Consider the following 21,701-nt stretch of genomic DNA (forward strand, 5'->3'; position numbering starts at 1 on the left):
CGGAAAAAATCCACATATTGCAGCGTAAATACAAATATAAATTAAATGTGCACACCAATATAAACAATTAAATGTACACACCAATCGTGTGTGTGTGTGTGTGTGTGTGTGTGTGTGTGTGTGTGTGTGTGTGTGTGTGTGTGTGTGTGTGTGTGTGTGTGTGTGTGTGTGCAATGCGAAAATGTTAAAGGAAATGCAATATTAAGATTTTTAATTTTTATTATAATTTTTTTCTTTATGTTGCACTGCACCTAGAGGCAAAGAGGCAGCATCACAAGCAAACATTTTCAGCCAAATTTCCCAAGATCTATTATAATATCTTGGGTAAACAAGTGGACAAAGCTCAGCTTTGACTTAATTGCTGTCTGAATAAGATTTAATAAATGAAATGAAAAAACTTCAAAGATTAATTAAGCACTTGTTCAACCATCCACATTATTTCCACCGGATTCATCCTCAAGTCCTGAATTCACAACATGAAAAATAAGCAGATTAGAATTTCACTTCTAATTTTTATCAAAGAACCCACTAAAGCAAGGCACATTATGGGAACGCCAATCCCCCAAGGAGGGCATTAACAAAAAATAAAAATCTGATATTATAACAAAATATTACAGATACACACAACAGTAAAACAAAGCTCATTATGCAAAATAAAAAATGTTTAAACATTTTTTTAAATAAAAAATTAAAATGACATTCAAGGTCATTAACTGTCTAGAATAAATTAATACTCTAAAATTGTTTCCTATTATTTAGCCATAAAATACTATAAAATAATATAATTTGTGCACAGATCTGATTATGAAGACTGTTTGATATGAAAGGAGATTATAAAGCTACAATGTAATACAAATAAAAACAAAGCACAGTCCATTGACATGTTACCCCATCAATTACATTACAAAAATCCCTGAGAAGCACTGAAGTTTTAATGACTTAGCAAGGCAGCAAGAATACTTTTCCTCCACAGAAAGAGAACACAGTTCATTTGAGCTAAAACAACAGCATAGTCCATATAGACAAACCTCTTTTAAGAGTGTAAACAAATACAGAAACACAAAGATAGATTACGAAACAATGAGAGCTCCTTATTATGAAAAAACAAAACAAAAACAGATCTTCATCCAAGAAAACTTTCCCGTGCACATCATGTGGGCTGATTATAAGAATCTTTACGGCTCCGGAAACATGACTTGACGAATATGAATGCCTTAATTTTTCCTGAATAACTTTCAATACAGGTTGTTAGGCTTTAGTCCATTTCTTGTCACCGTTGAGACACTAAACCCCTGTCATCTCCTTGATCCAGCTGCGGTATTCTGTGACCCGTGTGTACACACCAGGCCTGTTCCTGCGACCGCAGCCATCTCCCCAACTCACCACTCCAGCAAGGAACATGCGCCCATTGCTCTCAGTGGAAGTCATTGGCCCACCTGAGTCACCCTGGCAGGTGAAAGAGAAATATTTTGTACAATATTGAGAAACAAGTTTATGACATGTATCTGATTGTGAAAAAAACAAAACAATCAAAAACTTTCATTTTACCTGACAGGCATCTACACCTCCACTCAATACACCTGCACAGATCATGCGTGGTGTTGTCCCTTCATCCATCAGCTTGCTGCACACAGTACTGTTAATAATGCGCACCTCTGCCTTCTGCAACACTGATGCAACATCATCTAGAGCAAGGAGAAGACATTTTCCCAGTTTACTAACTCATTTTTACATCATAATAACTCTTGTTACATCAACATTTTTACTCAATGACATTCAGGATGTAAGTACGTTCTCTCATTATGTGGTTTGGACAAATATAGCAACACTACCAGTTTTACCATTTTTGTTTTAGAGTTTAGACACACTTCACTAAATTTGTGTTAGGCAATAGATACATGTGCAAAAACAACATCAACAAAATGGCCAGTCTGGCAGTCGTGTCAAAATAATGATTTTGGTTCAAATGCACTTTTAGGATTCAGCCATGATTCACTTATTTGCTCTGTAAAATAAAACCATTTTATATGTTGATTTATCTATTGTTATTTTCAGGCAACTGATATAACTGAATTTTAATTTCCTAACAAGTGAACGATTCTTTTTTTGTTGTTGCCAAAGTTACAATTAGTTTTCACAGAACTTCAATGAAAAATACATTTTGAAATGCTTGAAATTAATTCTGTAGTATAAAGTATTGATTTGTCTCTATATCTTTTTTTCTGTAGTATAAAAATACTGTGAGGGATCTAAAATAAGATGGCAATACTCCCACACATCCATTTGTGTCATTCCATAGTTCTTTAGTTTTAAAATGACATTCAAAAAGTTAATTTTAGAATAAACCAGGACAGAATCAAGCATGACATTACTGTAACTGTCCTGGAAAAGTGAATACTTTAAAATTGTTTCCGGTCACACTTTAGAATAATGGTTCGTCATAAATAGATAATGCAGGACAAATGAGTACTACTACATTAACACTTCAGCTATTACTATTAACTGATATGGAAACTAATATGGAATATTAACTAATCAGTAAGTAATAGTAAATTTAGGACTGAGAAAGTTTTAGATAATCAATAATTACTGAAGGAGTTTAGCCTCATTAAGAACCATTAAATATGACAGATTATAAAGAATTACCAATTAATTACCAATCACAACATTAACAACTGTGATGCATCAATAATAACTCCAGTGTTACCTAGTCACTCTGCAGGAACTACTAGTGATAACATGTTTAAAAATAGTTTAGATCACAAGTAGTACAAGTAATGACAGTGTAATACAAATAACTATTAGACTAATAGTTTTTCAAATTTCTGATGCCCTATTATTATTAAATTTGGCAGTCTAAACTTTTGGTTATGAACTACCGTTTAAACGTTTGGTGTCATTAAGATTTCTCTTTTAAATCAATACTTTTATTGTTCAAGTAAGAATTAAACTAATCAAAAGTGTTTGTTACAAAGGTTTCACTTCAAAATAAATACTGTTCTTTTTAACTTTCTATTCATAAAATCAGAATATTAGAATAATTTTTGAAGCATCTGAAGACTGGAGTAATGATGCTGAAAATCAAGCTTTGCCTTTTTTAAATTGTAATAATATTTCACAGTATTTTACAATATATTTACTGTATATTTGATCAAATAAATGCAGCCTTGGTGAGCATAAGAGACTTCTTTCAAAAACAGAAAAAAATATCAATGACTCTTTTGAACTTTTGAACAGATTATAGGCTGTTACACGACTTACCAACTTCCTCTCTCGTCTTGCCCCAGCCAGTGATCCATACAGATTTGCCAGCTGGGAAGTCATGTGTGGCTTCAGGTAAGCAGACAGGCCAGATGGTGTGGCTTAGAGTCACAGGGCTGTCCAACTCCATTAGAGCGATATCATTGTCGTAGCTCATGGGATCGTACTGGGCGTGAGAAATGATGCGCTTCACACTTTTTAGAGTTGACTTATTAGTCTCACCCTGGTTAAGTAGGCCTAGATAGACTTCCCACTGGTCAGGCTGGGAATACCTAGCAAAAGAACGAACAATCAGTCAGGATCAGTGAAGGAGAGACGGAGAGGATCAAACAAGATGAGAACTCACTTGAACTTTTCACTGTCCTGCACGCAGTGAGCAGCAGTGACAAGCCAGCGGTTACTGATAACGGACGCCCCGCACACATGACCTTGTGTCTTCATGTGGAGGCTGACCTGCCAGGGCCATTCTCCATCATTCGAGTCCTTTCCACCCACAATACGACTGGACTTGTAGGGCTTTGTCCCGCATTCTACAGTGAATCCGCAAATTGAACAGATATAAATACACATAATATTAATGGTGTGTTTGTTTGTTTGTTTTTTGTAGGGAGAACTATAAATATTAAGAAGTATTAACATTGTAACTATTATTAATCAAAACTATTATCTATCATTAATTTAACATCGCATGAAAAATGGTGGTGATGGTTTTAAACATACAGTATCAGAAATACATAACAGAGGTCTTAACCTTCCAACAATTAAAATTGTCAAATTTGACTGTAATCTTTTGAATTGATATTCAATTATTTTTGCAATTTTATACAATTTGAATTGATATTCAAAACGGTTGTGCTTGCTTCATACAGTATTTTTGTGGAAACCGTGTTACTTTTTTTCAGGATTCTTTGATGAACAAATAAAAATCTTTTGTAACATTATAAAAGTCTTCAATGTCACTTTTGTGAACAACAAATCCCTCATGATTTCTCAGAGGAAAGAAAGAATAATTTTGAACTTACTACACTCTGCTTCATCCGATCCATCCGCACAGTCAGTTTCTCCATCACACATAGGGTTCAGCTTGCTAATGCATTGGTTATTCTTGCACTTATAGGAGTGATCAGAGCAGCGAACATCTATGGCTAGATATAAAAGAGAAGTAATTAAATCCAATAGTGTGACTCCTTATGTTGACAGCAGGTATAGTCAACCTCCAAGGTAAATTGTGCTGCTGATAAGAAACTAATTGTGAAATCATACGTAAGCAATTGAGGTATACATACATAATAATATCATTAATATATGCACTTTTTAATATAGAAATAAACTGAGGTCAAATTGAGGCCAAAAACAGAAAAGATGACAGGGCAAGTGTGCCACAAACATCCTGAAAACTGAAGCCAAAGCATTTCGATGGCTCTACCACTCTCTCTCCTCTCCGCCTATAGCTGGTGTGTGTGTGAGCACACTGGCGCCGTTGTACTGTGTGCTGCCGTCGCATCATCCAAGTGGATGCTGCACACTGGTGGTGGTTGAGGAGAGACCCGACATGATTGTAAAGCGCTTTGGGTGTACAGTAGTACATATGAAAGAGCTATATAAATGCCTCATTCATTCAAGTAGTTCTTATCACGCTGAGGTATGCTCAAGTGTTCGCTTTACAAAAAAATGTGGTTTTAGTTATAAAGTTATAATATTTTAGTTATAAGTCTAACGTCATGATTGACAGCTGTGTTTGCGATTGAGTCTGCGATTGAGCCTCCTTGATACCTCGGTACTGCCCAGACTCAGGCTCCGATCACGTAATCAGCGCAACATGTCAATGACTATTTCTTCAACTACTGTGGCTTCATTTTTCTACAGTGCAAGGAAGTGGAGACACGTCATCCATATTTTTTACAGTGTATGTGACAACAGGCAAAGACATTGGCATTATTGAATGAAAGTTCTTACATTTCTCACACTGGGATTCATCTGAGCCATCTCCACAGTCGTTGTAGCCATTACACTGCTTCTGTGTTGAAATGCAGCGGCCGTTTCGACACCTGAACTCTTGAGCTTTACAATTCCCTGCAGACAAAATCGAAAAAACAACCTGAAATCATCTCCATTACTCTTGCTCCGTAGTTCATGACTTTGAGAGCTGGATTCATCCTTACCACAGTTTTCCTCATCAGTGTTATCTCCGCAATCATTCACCCCGTCACAGAGCCAGAAACTGGGCTTGCAGAAGCCGTTCTTGCATTTGATTTGAGTCACATTACAGTCTGCATGCATGAGTAAAGAAAGTAATGTAAAATCCCAAATGACACATTATTATAGTATTTCAAGAGCTTCTCTTTGTGAAAACAACTATAGAAAGACTGAGTACAAGTGGAATAAACTTACTGCAGTCCCTCTCATCACTCATATCTCCACAGTCATTGTAGCCATCACACTGTAGGTTAGTAGACACACAGAGATCACTGTCACACTGGAACCTCCCAGGACAGGCTGTGGAAAGGTGATTGAGATATTTTTGTTATGATGGACTGGCTTAGAACATTGCGCTTTAAAATCAGCAGAAAACAATATGATTCTACTCACGATTAGTGGGTTCGAAGGCCTCAAACTCTGCCGAAAAGCCCTTGCTCACGTAGGACAGGTCGGAATGAAATTTGACTGTTGCTTGGTTTGATTTGATAGTGTACACTGTTTTAGGTGGCTTCTCTCCACATATTCTTATAAAATAATGGAAAATAATAGAGTGTGCATTAACATTCAAAAGGTTGGGGTCGGTAAGATTTGTTATTATTTTTGAAAGAAGGCTCTTATTATACCAACCCAAGGCTTCATTTATTTGATCAAAAATACAGTAAAAATGTAATGTTGTGAAGTATTATTACAATTTAAAATAACAGTTCTATTTAAATATATTTTAAAATGTAATTCATTCCTGTGATAACAACGCTAAATTTTCAGCATCATTACTCAAGTCTTCAGTGAAATCATTCTTGAGCTGATTTGCTGCTCAAGAAACATTTCTTATTATTAATGTTGAAAACAGTTGTGCTGCTTAGTAAATTTATGAAAACCATGATACATTTTTTCAGAATTATTTGATGAATAAAAAAGTTCAAAAGCATTTATCTGAAATAGAAATCTTCTGTTACATTATAGATGTCCTTACTGTCACTTTTGATCAATTTAATGTATCCTTGCTGAATGAAAGTAGTAATTTATTAAAAAAGAAATTGTACTGAGCCCAAACTTTTGAGTAGTAGTGTATAAATGATCTACTTCTATATATTTTACAGTTAGTAACATCTAATCAGGTCAATTATGATTATTTTGAAGCAACATATCTGTGTAAATAATGCCTTTACAATGAAGAAACTTACCTGTAATTTAACTCCAAGTAGTCTGTGGGACAGCTGATGGTGTCCTTTTCAGGACTTTGTATAGAGAACTTGTCAAACTTAATCTTGATATGCTTTCCTGGTGGAACCTGTGAGACAGAAGAACATTTAAGAACTTACAATATTGTGAGGAACTACTGCAAGAAACACAATGATGAAGGAAAATGTAAGAACAAATCAATTTTACCTCAATGTTCCAGACACACTCAATCTGAGGTGGGTAATGGGAGGGATATCCAGGTGATGTGAAGGTACCCTGAAGCCCTGTTAGTCTCCCTCCACAGCCTAAAGAATGTGACAAGTCATTTATTTCACACAAATATTGGCCTTAGATTTGCTTGATTTAACACACAAGCACAGGATCCGGAATTAAAGGGATAGTTCACCCACAAATGAAAATTCTGTCATTTACTCACCATCATGTCGTTCCAAACCTGTATGACTTTCTTTCTTCTGTGGAACACAAAAGAAGATATTTTGTGTGTATTTTTCCAGTCATACAGGCTTGGAATGGCATGAAGGTGACTAAATTTTCATTTTTGGGTGAACTTTTCCTTTAACATTTTCCAAAACACCTGGCTTTGGCAGGCCACTTGCAAGCAGGGGAGCATTAATGAACAACAATAATGACTGGACAACTTTCTGTAACGGCATACAGGCCGAGAGAGCCGCTCTGCGCTGAACGCGAGTTAAGTAACTTTCGCGCGGATATAATCTGTGTTTAAATCTGGGGATGGAAAAACAGGAATCCCAAAATTGCTTAAACGTGATAATTAAACCTTAAAATGCAATGATTTAATTAATTAAACGAGAGCACTGCATGTTGCAAGTAAAAAACTGTTATGCGTTCTACGTGCTGGCGCTTCAGTATTAGAGTATCGTCAAATAGCTCACATTTATCGAAGTGTCTATTTACACCAAATAACTTCAAAACTCATTGTTTACACTACGCATAGGCCGCCTTGTCGTTAGAGACCATTTAACCTAACTTCGGCCATAGAAGCCTGGCTGGGCAAGACAAAATAATGTGTGTTAATAGTGTGAGGGTAAGGCGCGTATTACACGATTTTGATGCAAATCTGCCGTTTACCGAACTCGCTCTACTTCATTTTACCATCACATATCAGATCGGAAAGGCATTTATTTTCAATAAAAATTAAGAAATATTCAAAAAGTGGAAATAAAGTGTCTAAAGTGTGTTTAATAATAAAGTGTTTATTGGATAGGGGAGGTAGGTGTAGCTTTATTGTCTCAATAAGGCGGCATCCATTTAATAATCATTTACACTCTGTTATTATTGCATACCGTTTAATGTAGCCTGTAAATAGAATCTATTGCTATTTAAACTTAGTGAAAAAAGCCGCTGCTGACATTTATACTAAGTGATTGTTTTGATCTGCTGATGAATAATGTTTTTTTTAAATTTATGTGTTTAAATAATTTTTTATAGCATTTTCTTTTCATATTACCTCAATATAATGCCTATAATAACGTAGTGTTTATAAGCGCAGCGCAGCTTTATTTATGTAGCACCTAAAATTCTGCTGTTCCACAAGCGCCACCTACTGGCAAAGAATGAATTTGCACACGCACCTATATTTGACCCATATTTTTAGGCAGGACAGTGTTGTAAATTTTAACTGTGTATTGACAAGATGCATTTTTAGCAGCCAACCATAATGCTGTAGCCCAGGGGTTATCTTAAGATACCCCTGCTTACAAGTGTCCTGTAATTTTATAGAGAACTGCAATGCAACATGGTTTATATTAATTGTTAAAATGTTTGTCTGACCCTTGCAAATACAAAAGTAATTTCATAACGAAAATAACTTATGTCAGTTCATTTAGTTGTAACCTTTGAACAATAGTGTATGTAATGTTCCTCACATTAAAAAAACTAAAATGAATATATTAGAAACAAAATCAAAATGTGTGTTTACATTTTTGCGACAGTGCATATGGGTATATGCTGTTGCAAGTGACAATGATCTGATTTTATACTATGCTCAAAAGGAATTTTTTTTTTTTTAAATAATGCAGTTTCATGGCAGACAAGAAATATTTATATCCAGTCAATTTGCCATTGTCAAATGTGTCAAAAGGGAATTCTGGACCCTACACAGGAGTTATATCATTCAACTCTACCTTGAATTTTGGCTGGAATCTGAGAGTAAAATGCCCTGAAACCTGGGAAGTTTTTCTCTTCATTAGTAACCAGTGTAACCAGCATGACATTCCCAGAGGAGATGAAAATGAGCTTCTCATTTGGTAAGCGATATCCACATTTCCTGCATGAACATGGTCGTTAGATTCCACATACCACAAAGAAAATGAAAACAAACAGGCATGTGTAATGTGACACTGCTCACACATGCGGTACTGTATCATGGAGAGGATGACTGAAAGCGTACGAACACTTACTCCGTTATAACTTGCTTCTCTGATGGTGCTAATGAGTCATACACTTTGATGAAATCATTACGACAGTCTTTCTCCAGTTCTAGGACGTCAAACTCTAGTCTGATCCTGTGCTCTGGGTCGGCCCGAATCTGCCACTCGCTGTAAAGGTTGGGAGAGTAGGAGGAATCAGGAAAACCAGGAGACCGGATAATGCCTGTCTGGTTCTCATGGGCATGATAAGACTTCTTAATGGACCCTGAAAGACAGGACAAGTTCAATACGAGTCTGATATATGAACACATAAATAGATAAATGTAAGGAGCGTATCTTTTACTCACGTTTGAGGTTTTTGCCAGCTAACCGAGCATCCACAGCTGTAATACACACCAAAATAGATATATGAATGTTGACTGTAAACAATTAAGACCCAATAGTGCTAGACTAAAATGAGACCCATATTTCTTTGTAGTTTCTGTAGAGAGGTAACAGACTGAAACTATGCGGGAAATATGAAACCCTCTTCCAGTAGATTTACCTCCTGATGTCATGCCATCAATGGTGAGGCTATTGTCAGTCCTGCGACCAAAACCACGCCGGCTTTTCCGTACATTTTCCACCCCATCCATGGATGCAATGGCCTCGTCCACAGCAGATAATTTGGACTCCCGCACATTAAACTCAGACAGGTAATATGCGACGATACCGTTATTACTGCCCTCACTAGGGAGGAAAATTTTATGAAAATTACAATTCAAATCAATGCAAATAAACATGAATGAGATTCATAGTATGAAATGAGTCCGGCATATTCTGTGATGCCCTAATACATTTATGGCTTCGTTTCAAAAGAGATTTTGGGGTGGACTATTCAAGGTTGGCTGACAAATAACTTGTTCATTAACTTGTCCATTGTCAATTAGCTTGACTTGATTTTGAATATAAGGGTAGCTGTGATTGGTCACACTTAAATAGTCCTGCAGTTTGACAAACGTATTTTTATGGCCAATTCACACCGCACAGACAAACATGTTTGTGGGTTTTGTTGGATTTTCTTTTTTTGGGTGTTACCCCTGTCGGCGTCTGTTGGTGTTGGACGGGGTTTGTTTTCACCCGACTGAACGCTTTGAATCAGCGTTTGTCGGTGTCTGTTGGGGCAGTGTGAATATGACAGTTATTTGTCATAAAATTCTAAATCCATTGGCATACTTGTTTGCTGGTGTTTGTCTGTGCTGTGTGAGTTAGCGTTTAAAGAACAAATATTCCATGCTGTCTGTCAGTTCATATGAGGTCATATAAGGTCATCTGCATATAAAATAACTACAGAAAAAAGGAAAGAGTGAACTTTCTGATTGACCTCTCATGTCAACTACCCATGATTTTCTCTCATGAGTGGTAGAATTATTTAATTACCTGAAACCTTGCACACTGGATACCACATGGTACCTTGACAGCAAGTGCACTTGACCGTATATGGTTTTGAGCTGAAAGACAAGGTAGAATTATGCAAAGTATTAAGTCAAAATTACCCTTATGAACTTAATATACCACTTCCTGGAAACAGTCATTAATGAAGTACACAAATAAAAACATGGGGAAAAAAACTTCCAAAGAAACATGACCACCTCACCTGCTTTGAGATCTTTGAAGCCAGTTCTTTATATTCAGTGCTGTTAGAGTTTTCATAAGCATCTGAGAACGTCTGACTGGAGATGGTCAAATAACCACTGTACAACTTCTTCACCTTTCCAATTGGCCTGACTATAACAATGAACATGCTGGAGTAAAAATCATTCAGATTTGCTGTTTACGGTGATAATAGCAGTGTGTTGCAGGTTAAATAACTCACAATGGAAATGCCACACTAGCAGTCCAGTTACTAATGCAATGATGGCAAATGCTGTGGGTAGACCTATTAGCACAATCGCCCTGCATGATATCCTCTTCTTCCGTAACTTATCTGTATTCGATGTAGGAAGAAACTGGTCTCTCTGGTCCAAGCCACTGTCCTACAGAGAAATATAAAATACAATTAAAATACGCTTGTGCTTTTTGAGTTGGTTACATGTGACTAGTATTACGTATAGAATGAGTTACTCTCTGTAACTATCCTGAGGACACACTGTACTGTACATGACTAAAATGCAATTTTGAACCACCCATGTGAAAACAGGCTATTCCTCTTAAGCAGTCCAATCTCACTGGTATGAGTAGGCCTACATTGCTATAATGTGGTTGCAACTGTTTTCTAAATCCTTAACCAACACCTTTCTCATCAGCGTCAACAATCCACCCCAAACAAGTATGCGTTGGCACAAGTATGTGTGTGTGTGTGTGTCACGTGACTGAAGTGGCAGCTTTTTGTAATTGAGGAAAAACAGGTTCTTTGGATGGCAATCTTTTGGTTAAACATCTTTAAATATATATTTACAGTAGATAATTATTTTTAAAATATTGGTGGAGGATACTGAAGAATCATTTTTTAAGTTCAAGCACAATGTAAACTTGAGACTGAAACTCCAATGTCAATATAACAATTGGTTTAAGCTATATAAAACAGTGAAGCAAATAAAATTAGATAGGCATATACATTAAATATATAATACAATTACAGCTATAATATAATTAATAATTATTTCAATTATTTTATAATATATAACCATATATATATATATATATGCTATATATATAGGCTATATATATATATATATATATATATATATATATATATATACACACACATATATAGATAGACAGATATATATAGATATATACATGACATAGGTATAGTATATGTATAGCCTATAATAAAATTGCCTATATCTTAACTACCGACAAATGAGGCTGTTAATTATATAATTTACCAAACACAAGCAGCACTGTACAAAGAGCAAATAGCCTCAGCAGTTGTTGTTTAAGGCTAATAACGCCTGAAACAACTGACAACAAGAAAAAATAAATAGTAATAAAGATACTGTTTAAAACATACCGGAAATTTTTTCCCAGATTTGAGCGGTTCCATGTCATTCGAGGTATTTGTCAAATTGGCAGCTGTCAGTCCACTGTGTCGCCGTTCATGTGTCATGCAGGCGGCCCTTTGACTTCACCTATAGCGAAACCCGCTGACACGCGCGCGTAGGTGTCTGCTGCTGGATTTACCACAAGAAACTTGCCCTCCATCCAGCCCTTTTTTGCATGATCTTTTAGAGTCCAGACGGTATAACCCTGTTGATTTTATTATTAATGTAGGTTTTGGATCTGAAAAACAAACATATTTATTGTAAATCGTAAAGTGTCACTTCCCACCCAGTTTCGAGCAGCAGGTGAGTCTCTCGCAACCTATTTCCTGTAAACAGGAGAACACAGGCGCTACGTGGGAAAACCAGCAGTTAAATAAAGCAGTTAACACAATAAAAAATAATAATGTGAGTCTTATTTGCTATCAATCTACTAACACGTGTATTACAAACTCTTAAAAAATAAATACTTTTTTGCCAAGTCACTGAAGGTGTTTAACCTTCAGAAAATGTTAGTAATAAAATACAATTAAATTAAGAAATATGCCAGAATGAATGTCAGGGCTGAAAATGTATTGTTATTATTAATACTATTGTTATACTATTACTATTCTATACTATAATAATTTATTAATACTATTAATAAATTATTGTTATTATTAATACTAATACTAGGCTACTATATTAATAGTTTGTCTAATTTCGTGCCAGAGTTGGTCTCCCATAAATTGATGTATTTGTTTGTTCATCTTTATCTCATAATTATTTGGGTACTAGTGGGGGCTGACAAATGCAGTCAACACAACAATTTGTTTAAAAAGACAAAAATGGAATGAGATTTTCAAGTTCAATTGATACGTTTCAAGTTCAATAGATACGTCATTGACCTGATGATGGTGATGATGATGATGATGATGATGATGATGATGATGGACAGACTTTATACTTTATAAACATTTAAGTAAGAGACACAAGAGAGCAGCAAAAACACCCCAAAGATCAACATTAAAACCTTCTCATTAAAGCTCATTAATTATTTAAATCTTTGCCATTTTAGACCTCAGGCACTTGACATCATTAAGGGGAAAAACAAGTCTTCACTTTTGGTCATGTCAGGAATCCCTTGATAATCAGTGTTAGGTAAGTTGAGGATAAAATGAACACTGAAAAATGAACAATTGTATTTTTCATTTTATTAACTAACATGAATGAAGATGAATGAATATTATTACAAGTCATATTGCTCATTATGCGTTAATGTTAAATAATGGGATCGTACACTCTCTAAAAGTCTCATAATAAGGTACATTTTTGTACCTTATTTACCATTGAAGGGTGCATTTTAGTACCTTAAAGGAATACATATTACATATTAGTGCATATTACATTCATAGTGCATATTAGTACCTAAATGGTATATGTTAGTATCTTTGGAAAGGGTAGTCCCTGCACGGAACAAAAATATATGGGAATATACTGCAAAATATAATGCGGTATATTACAAAATGCATTTCCATATAGTGCTTATATTTTGCAATATTCTGCAATACATGCATTGACCATGTATGGCTATATATTAATACATATAAAATATGTATAAATGAAGACAAAAATAGCATTACATGTAATATCACACAGTTGTGTCCTTTATTGTGTACATATATTGAACATACATGTTCCCATATAATTGTGCACCCACATTCACAGAATGAGTTACACAGATTTCTAGTTCCCAGCATGCTTTGCTTCTGACTGTTAAAGGAGGGCAAATGTTAAAATTAAGTGTTATTCAATGTTTTTTGCTCAATATTAATATAGGGGGATATCTGTTAGTGTTTAATGTTCTATTATTTTGGAATTTAACATGTTTTCTGCTATTTCTAAGATTTTGGGCGTACCATTGTACTGAAGAGTAGAGCCTGTGAGGTTGCAATTGGCATAATGAAATAATGATTGTTGTTCACCCCTAATCACAGTGAAAGTTTCTTGACTCAATAGTGTATGCAGGTGAACTTGTGCTTTTGATTATTACCTTATGAGTCAGTAAAAGTGTAAATAATTTTAGAAAATATAACATATAGGCTTTATTAATTTATGTCCTCTATTTGTGTTTATGCTGCATGCATGAGTAAATATTATACAGTATATTTACAATGTTTCATGCATGCAATACCATATCTGATCACATATTCATCTATTATGAAGTGTATTACTAAATATAAAATTACATACATTATGATATATTAGTAAATATATTGTCACATATTTTTAAATATGTGATACCCGGCAATTCCTTATTATTCAATATATTGTAATATATTAACACAATATATTATTCTGTATATTTTCAAATATACTGTTAAAACATTTAATATATTGATCATTCATATGTAGGGAAATATGTTTTTTTTCATTAGAGGTCTATTGCCCCAGTGACGGATTTGTATCTTTTTTTTCTGAGAGTGTAAAGTCTTAAATATATTAAGTAAAACTGAAAGCATAAAGAGTATATGAAATGTATACAGGTCTATATTTCAACAATAATTTTTAATATGTAATATTCAATGTAAGAATCAGGGGAACATGTTCCATCTCTCTATCCATCCAGAGTTTCTTGGCCTGAAAAAGGTTGAGGACCCCTGAACAACAGATTATGGGTAAATGTGTATAAACCACTGGGGACTGGTTGTTTATACACGTTTAATCTTTATTTTGTGTGTCTTTGTTTTGATGCGCTCACAGACTGTTCTTCCCCAAGGAAGCCATGTTTTCACAAATACAACACACTTGATTGACAGAAGAATCATAAATTATTAATACATGTCATAATGAGGAGATCAGGGAGCAATTTAGGGCAGACTGGATTAACTGTGCCCATGCGGTTTTCTGTGCTTCTATCTTTATATATATAATGTTATATAAAGATACAATTTATATAACAGTATAGCTGCTGTAAAAGCAAAACAATGTTCCCACTATTCCCCCCATAAGTTTACCAAAAGCCCAGTCAAAGTTCTCAATCAAGCCATTAATTAATACAAAAAGATGTTGCATTTATATTTATTATTTATAAATCCAAATATCAGTCTCCTAATATTAATATGGCAGCATTTATTGTCTGCATGGAGCTCTAGTGTGTTGGACAACCTTCTAAATTAGATAATACTATTTAACTTTTCATTAAACATAGAAATAATAAATTGTCCTGTAACATATGTGCTTTGAATTCTTAATTTCTTTTCTTATGGTTTTGTAAGGGGATTTACAGTCTAAGACTCAGAATCAGATATGATGAATGAAGACCCGGAGTCAGAATTATAATAAATTACAGAAAGGTTTTACTGAAGATAGTTTGCAGTTTCATCAGCAGAAGTCAGCTTCAAGTCTCACACAGGAGTTCGTAGGGCGTCCTGCTTACAGTTACAAAGATTATAGCAGTTACCTTCACCACGGTCTAAGCTACGTCCTTGCTTCAAGTTGAATGATTCTGATTGGCTAAGAAGATAGATAAACATAGCAATTTTCCACACATAAACAGATAGATTGGAGCATATCTCCACTGATTATGCAGCTGACACTCGGACCCTGAAGTTAGGCACGTCGTGACCTTCCAGGTCGCAGATTTGGGTTGCTGGGCACCAGCCTGTCCAGAATAACAACTCAGTCAATCTCCAATAATGCCCGTGGTTCCTTAACCTGTAGTCAAGAAGACTAACACAACCTTTCTCAAAGACAAAATGAGTCCATAACTGCATTCAGATATCAAAAACAGACACTAGAGAATACATGAAGAGAACATTTCAGTAATCACACTGTAACTTATAACAAAGCTATATCCACCTTTTTAAAGTAAGAACTAGACTATCCGTAAACTGAATGTTTCCGGCTTCCGGTGTCATTCACTTTCAGTTATTTTTAGCTTTATAAACAGGCATTTTGCTGCTTGATATTGCAATCTGGTATTTCTAACCATATTATTGTAATGTATTGTCGTAATTATAAACACACTAAAAACTTTTACTATGATTTACTCATTTTTTTTGGTGAAACATTTTTACACAAAAATATTGATTACATTGTAAGGCAATGAAATCAATTACATATACCATATGAACTGAGTAAATGTAAGTTAAAAAAATAAGTAGATCTGAGTAAGTTAACTGTATTTGGTACATTAATAAATAAAATTGAGTAGAAATAATTGAGGAAAACAGTAAAATAAAAACAATGTTTATGAGTAATATTAATTGTTTTTATTTATGAGTAATATTAACTTTTAATTTCCTGTAAACCGAAAATACTCCACACAACCACAGGTAAAGTTATACAAGACATCGGCCTTTATTGTCGATGAGTAGGCTACAGCAATACAGCATATACCGTTTTAACATGTATTGCCAACATTTAAACTCATAACAAAAATATTAGAAGTGTTCATTCTGTAAGCCCTGGGTCTACAAACCAAGGGAGTTTTACAGTGTTGTCACTGTGCTGTCTGTGCAATCTATCCATCTATCTGTCTGTTCTTTCTATCTGTCTGTCTTTCCATCCATCTATCTCTATCTCCCTATCAGTCATGTCTATTTGTCTGTCTGTCCATCCATCTATCTCTATCTCCCTATCAGTCATGTCTATCTGTCTGTCTGTGTCTGATAGACTGTATTGCCTTCAAAACCTTCAGCTTGAAAACTACTTCAAACTTCAAGCTTTTAAAACTATTTCAAACTTTCAGGCTAGGCTTTCTCAAGCCAACCTAAAGTTTGTCTTGAAAATTTTTTTTTAACCTAGTTTATGTTGTTTATAAACAAAGTAAGTCTCTAACAGACAAAGCCAATAACACTCAAACATATATTTGTCTAACATCTTCCTATAATATGTTTAAAATATTTTTAAAAGAAATTCCTTGTATGACTCTGTACTATATTAAAGCCTTTCGTCAAAATGATTCAATATTGTTTGTTCTGTATTTTATCTAAATTAGGTGTTGTGAACTGGAGTGCATTTTCCAGACAGTATAAGCAAGAGTTCTGGGTGCCCTAACCATTGACTCTGTAGTTGCACTGCAAAGACTGCCCACCTGGGTGAGTGATGGCAGAAGGGGAGTCCTGTGTGGATTTTATTCCGATAAGGAGGTTGAGGGCTATTGCTCGGTTGATTTGTTTTTTCAATGAAGGAGGGGAATTTCAAGCTGAGGTGTGTGTGTGTGGATGTAATATGCAAGTGATTATCTGTATGTGTACACATTTCTTTTACACAATTATCATCTTTGTTTTGAAATAAAGGTTATAATGTTATGAGTTTGTTTTTTTGAGTTGGCATGCATTATATGGGATACAGAGATTGACAATGTACTGTATGTAGTAGTTGGTTTAACTTCAAACTACTTTATTTGAATAAATGTTTTATAATAGCCTTATACAATGCACAAAAATAAACAACTATTACATAGGAATAATTAAAATAAGAAATATAAGGTGCCATTAATGTTTACAGTAATTTACACAGTGAAGTGCAACAGAATGTGAAAATAAACTTTAAATAAAATACTACACAGATATTACACAATATATACTCTGAAATTCCTTATTTTTACCTTAGATCAGGCATATAACTAGGATGTGTGCTGTACTTCTTATTGCTGCTTACATTATTACTTTGAGTTCTTTTAATACATTACATTTTTTGAAAAATATGTAAAATTTGCGCATGGTTGTATTAAAGACGCGTTCACGAATTCACACTTACAAATAATTAGAGGGAGTAAAGTTTAATGCGTATTTGGCGCGCTGTCCGGGGGGAGGGCTCCGAGCTCGGAGTTCGGCCCGAACCCAGAGTACTTCCCCCCGGATGTAAATGGTTAGGATTTGACGCATGCGTGCGTACATACGTGACGTGAATATGTGACGTCACCGCGCTACAGTCTGCAGCGAGTTGTTTTAGCTTAAGTTGAAGGCACGGAAGTCTGGGGAGCCAGCAGAGCACTGACTGAGCAGGAGGGATAAGGAAGCCTGGCAGAGTAGTAGGGATGACAGTCCCGGGTGGAGCCAAGGGGGCGAGGAGCCAAGTTGGAGCAGACTGCTTGACAGGCCGAGTTACAAGCCTTGGAGGGTCTGGGCGGAGCTATGTGGTCGAAAATCCAAGACTAAGCTGGCGAACACTCAGATCGAGGCGAGTCACTGTGACCAGGGCAGGAGCCAAAGGCCTGAGGAGAGGCAGTGAAGATGGGGATGAACAGGCAGGCTTAACATCAGGGTCACATCAGACAGGCATACAATTCATGAATAACACTCTTGGTTGACGTGGAACAGGCAGGATTTTCTGGAACGGCGCTCTTGGTCAACTCAGAACAGACAGAGGCGGTGGCAGTGGGAGGCAAGATAGGAACATTGATAACAAGGTGCTGGGTGACGAAACGGGCTCAGTGAACAGGGAAACAGATATGACACACTCACTTTCAATGTCAGCACTTAATCAGCCGCTGTAGAGGGGTTTAGGCCCCACATCAAGCCCTCATATTCCACCAGTAATCCCTCTTGAACAGTCGTTGTAGCCGGCTCACGCACCTGGTCAGACGTTATGTCGGGCTCAGGCTCTGGGACAACCCTTATAGCTCAGTTCATGATGCTGGCACTCCGATAGTAGCAGGATCCAGCTCTGCGCCTGCAGTGGGCACAGGCTTCACTGTCGCTGGGCTGATGGCTGGGGCTGGCACGCTGATTTCCTCCTCGATCTTGCAGATTGTGAATGGGGAACCATTGTGCTAACCACTCCACGTACTCCTTAAAACTTCCCAGAGGCTAATCTCCAGACAGGCACACCTTGGTCTTTTCATTCAGGCCCGCCCAGAAAAACACACGCAGGCTGACATCGGCGTGATTTGTGATTTCTTTATTTTGTAGTGGACGTTATAGATGTTACAAATCCAGGAAATGTGTGCCTCTAGGCCTAGGGACTGGTTCCTCTGAATCTGACTGCTAGATCCATGCTTTTGGGTCAGTTCTTCTGTCATGGTGAGGTTGCAATAAAGTTGATGAAATGGATCTAATCGCAGCAGTCAAAGTTTTATTTAACACAGAACTTCAGAAAACACAGGAACCCTAACGTGATGAGAACTGACAAAGAACTGAAGGAAAGAGAGTTTAAATAGACAAAACAATCAATGAAATTAACAACAGGTGTAACTGATGATCAACTAATGAAAAAATCATGGACACCAACTGAAAACTAACTAGAGACAAACCCATATGATTTATATTAACACACATGTGGCTCAAGTGTCTTTTTATAACAGTGTGACCCTTGTTCAAATATTGATCGAAGTTTTAACATCTACTCTCGTGTAATGGAAATCATGAAGATCTGGATACGTCCAGTGACTGCGGTGAATAGTGCTGCTGGCAACAAGGGAAAGACCTTGTGACAGCCTGGAGAGACAGCTGACAGGAGGAAAGAGACCCCAATGGGGCTGGTAAGGGTTAGTTACCCTTGTCAGCAGTATCCAGCTCCGTGTTTACAGGATGCTGGAGACACCTGCCCAAGGCTTCTAAGAAATTAAAGAGAAAAATACCCCTAGAGTCTGCGAGAGCGGGGGCGGAAGATGACTCAATGTTGGACAACATGGTTAACCACTTAGGAATGGAAACGGATATGAGTATGGAGAGTAAGACTAGTCCAAGATCTGCAGTTAGTAAGGTCATTGAACTACAAGTTTGTGTCTGTGGCTGGAGCAAGGCGACAACGGTCAGGGGTTTGATGATTCATCAAGGGAAAATTAAATGCTTGAGGGAGAAGGGACAAGGGCCTTGCATTGATCAGTACTTCTTACGAAGTCAGTCAAGTAAGTCGAATTAAATCCAGCGACAGGAAGCAAACCACAGCTCGCAGGATATCAGCACCCCTGTCATAGAGGAGAGGAGGGCTTGCACAGTTAGTGATGAACATATTCATACTTGTGAACCCGGTCAGACTAAACAGCATAAGAGAGAAAAGAACCTCAACGGGCATAGGCCTGGAGTTAGATGGCCAAGAGCTTGTGAAAAAACTGCATGGGACACGGTAAACACAGATCTATGCTTTGCATTGGAAAGATTAACTGGTACAGTTGAAAAGAAGCTGGATAAATTTGGGGACATCATTTACGCATATGGAAGTGAGAGGTTTGGTGTGGAAAAAAGGAAGGAAAAACTACAGACTAATCATGGAATGTCTAGACGGCAGCAGAAAATTGAAGGGTTAGTTAGAGAAAGGAGACAGCTGAGCAAGCAATGGAAAAGAGCAGAACAAAGTCAGAAGGAGGGACTCAATCTCTTACAAAGGGCCATAAAAGATAAGCTGGCAACATTACGCAGAGCTGAGTGTCTACGGAAACGCTACAAAAAGAAGGAACGTGCGAGGGCTAATTTCTATAAAGACCCATTCAAATTCGTGAAGAAGTTATTCAACAGGGAGAAGAATGGCACTTTAAAAGCATCTAGGGTTTAGCTAGAGAGATATTTTGAGGAAACGCATACAGATGCAAAAAGGCATGAGCCTATGTCAATTCCATCAGACATACCACCTATCAACCCACCAGAATACCAAATGGAGGTCTGTGCACCTAAGTGGAAAGAGGTAGAGCAGGCTGTGAGAAAGGCAAGGGCTTCATCATCTCCAGGGCCTAATGGAGTTCCATACAGAGTGTACAAGAGTGCTTCAGGAGTTCTGCGAATTCTGTGGAAATTGATAAAAGTGGCATGGGAAAAACAGGTTGTACCTAGAGCATGGCGCAGAGCAGGTGGAGACTTTATACCTAAAGAAAAAGATGCTACAAGCATCAGTCAGTTTTGTCCTATTTCACTATTAAATGTTGAAGGTAAGATTTTCTTCAGCATTATTGCCCAGAGATTGTCCACCTACCTATTAAAGAATGGCTTCATTGACACTTCAGTTCAAAAGCGGGCATTCCAGGGTTCTCAGGATGCTTAGAACACAACAATGTTATCTGGCAACGAATTCAGTCAGCAAAAAAGGAGAGGAAGGAGCTCCATGTGACATTCCTGGATTTGGCTAATGCATATGGTTCAGTGCCACATGAGCTTCTTAGGGCAGCATTTGATTTTTTCAAAGTACCAATGTCAATAACAAATTTAGTGAAACCCTATTTTGGAGATTTGCAATTTAGTTTCTCAACTCCAAAATTCAGCACCGCATGGCAATGCTTAGAGGTTGGAATAATGGCAGGATGCACCATTTCTCCACTGGCTTTTACCATGGCAATGGAAGTAATCATTAGGGCATCAAGATGGGTAGTAGGAGGAGGGCGCTTGGCTTCTGGGATGCGACTACCACCAATCAGAGCATACATGGATGACATGACAACCATGACTACAACAGTAGCCTGCACTAATCGGTTATTGGGGAAATTAACAGATAATATTGAATGGGCACGAATGCAATTTAAGCCCTCTAAATCAAGGAGCATCTCGATAGTTAAAGGAACGGTAGTAGATAAAACATTCTTCATTAATGGTGAGGCAATACCAACAGTTTCTGAGAAGCCAGTGAAGAGTCTTGGGAGATGGTACGATGGGGATCTAAAGGACACAGTTCGAGTGGGAGAAGTTAGACGACAAGCAGTGGAAGGGCT

The 21,701-nt window shown here is 36.7% G+C and overlaps 1 protein-coding gene across 1 annotated transcript; it reads right to left on the reverse strand.

Annotated features, from left to right (window-relative positions):
* Positions 1 to 201: 201 nt before the first annotated feature.
* Positions 202 to 12,427, reverse strand: st14b (ST14 transmembrane serine protease matriptase b). The gene is made up of 19 exons (XM_077233210.1): positions 12,049 to 12,427; positions 10,909 to 11,068; positions 10,690 to 10,820; positions 10,473 to 10,543; positions 9,598 to 9,782; positions 9,401 to 9,436; positions 9,084 to 9,318; positions 8,808 to 8,950; positions 6,850 to 6,947; positions 6,645 to 6,751; positions 5,851 to 5,984; positions 5,653 to 5,757; positions 5,424 to 5,531; positions 5,218 to 5,334; positions 4,284 to 4,406; positions 3,608 to 3,791; positions 3,262 to 3,533; positions 1,549 to 1,685; positions 202 to 1,446 (listed from the first exon to the last, which is right to left on the reverse strand). The coding sequence occupies exons 1-19, from the start codon at positions 12,142 to 12,144 to the stop codon at positions 1,285 to 1,287; spliced, it is 2,604 nt and encodes an 867-aa protein (XP_077089325.1). The 5' UTR covers positions 12,145 to 12,427; the 3' UTR covers positions 202 to 1,284.
* Positions 12,428 to 21,701: the final 9,274 nt, after the last annotated feature.

This window comes from Siphateles boraxobius, unplaced genomic scaffold (genome assembly GCF_051911475.1).
Source record: "Siphateles boraxobius isolate OS27281-9 unplaced genomic scaffold, OSU_SipBor_1 18, whole genome shotgun sequence".
NCBI lineage: Eukaryota > Metazoa > Chordata > Actinopteri > Cypriniformes > Leuciscidae > Siphateles > Siphateles boraxobius.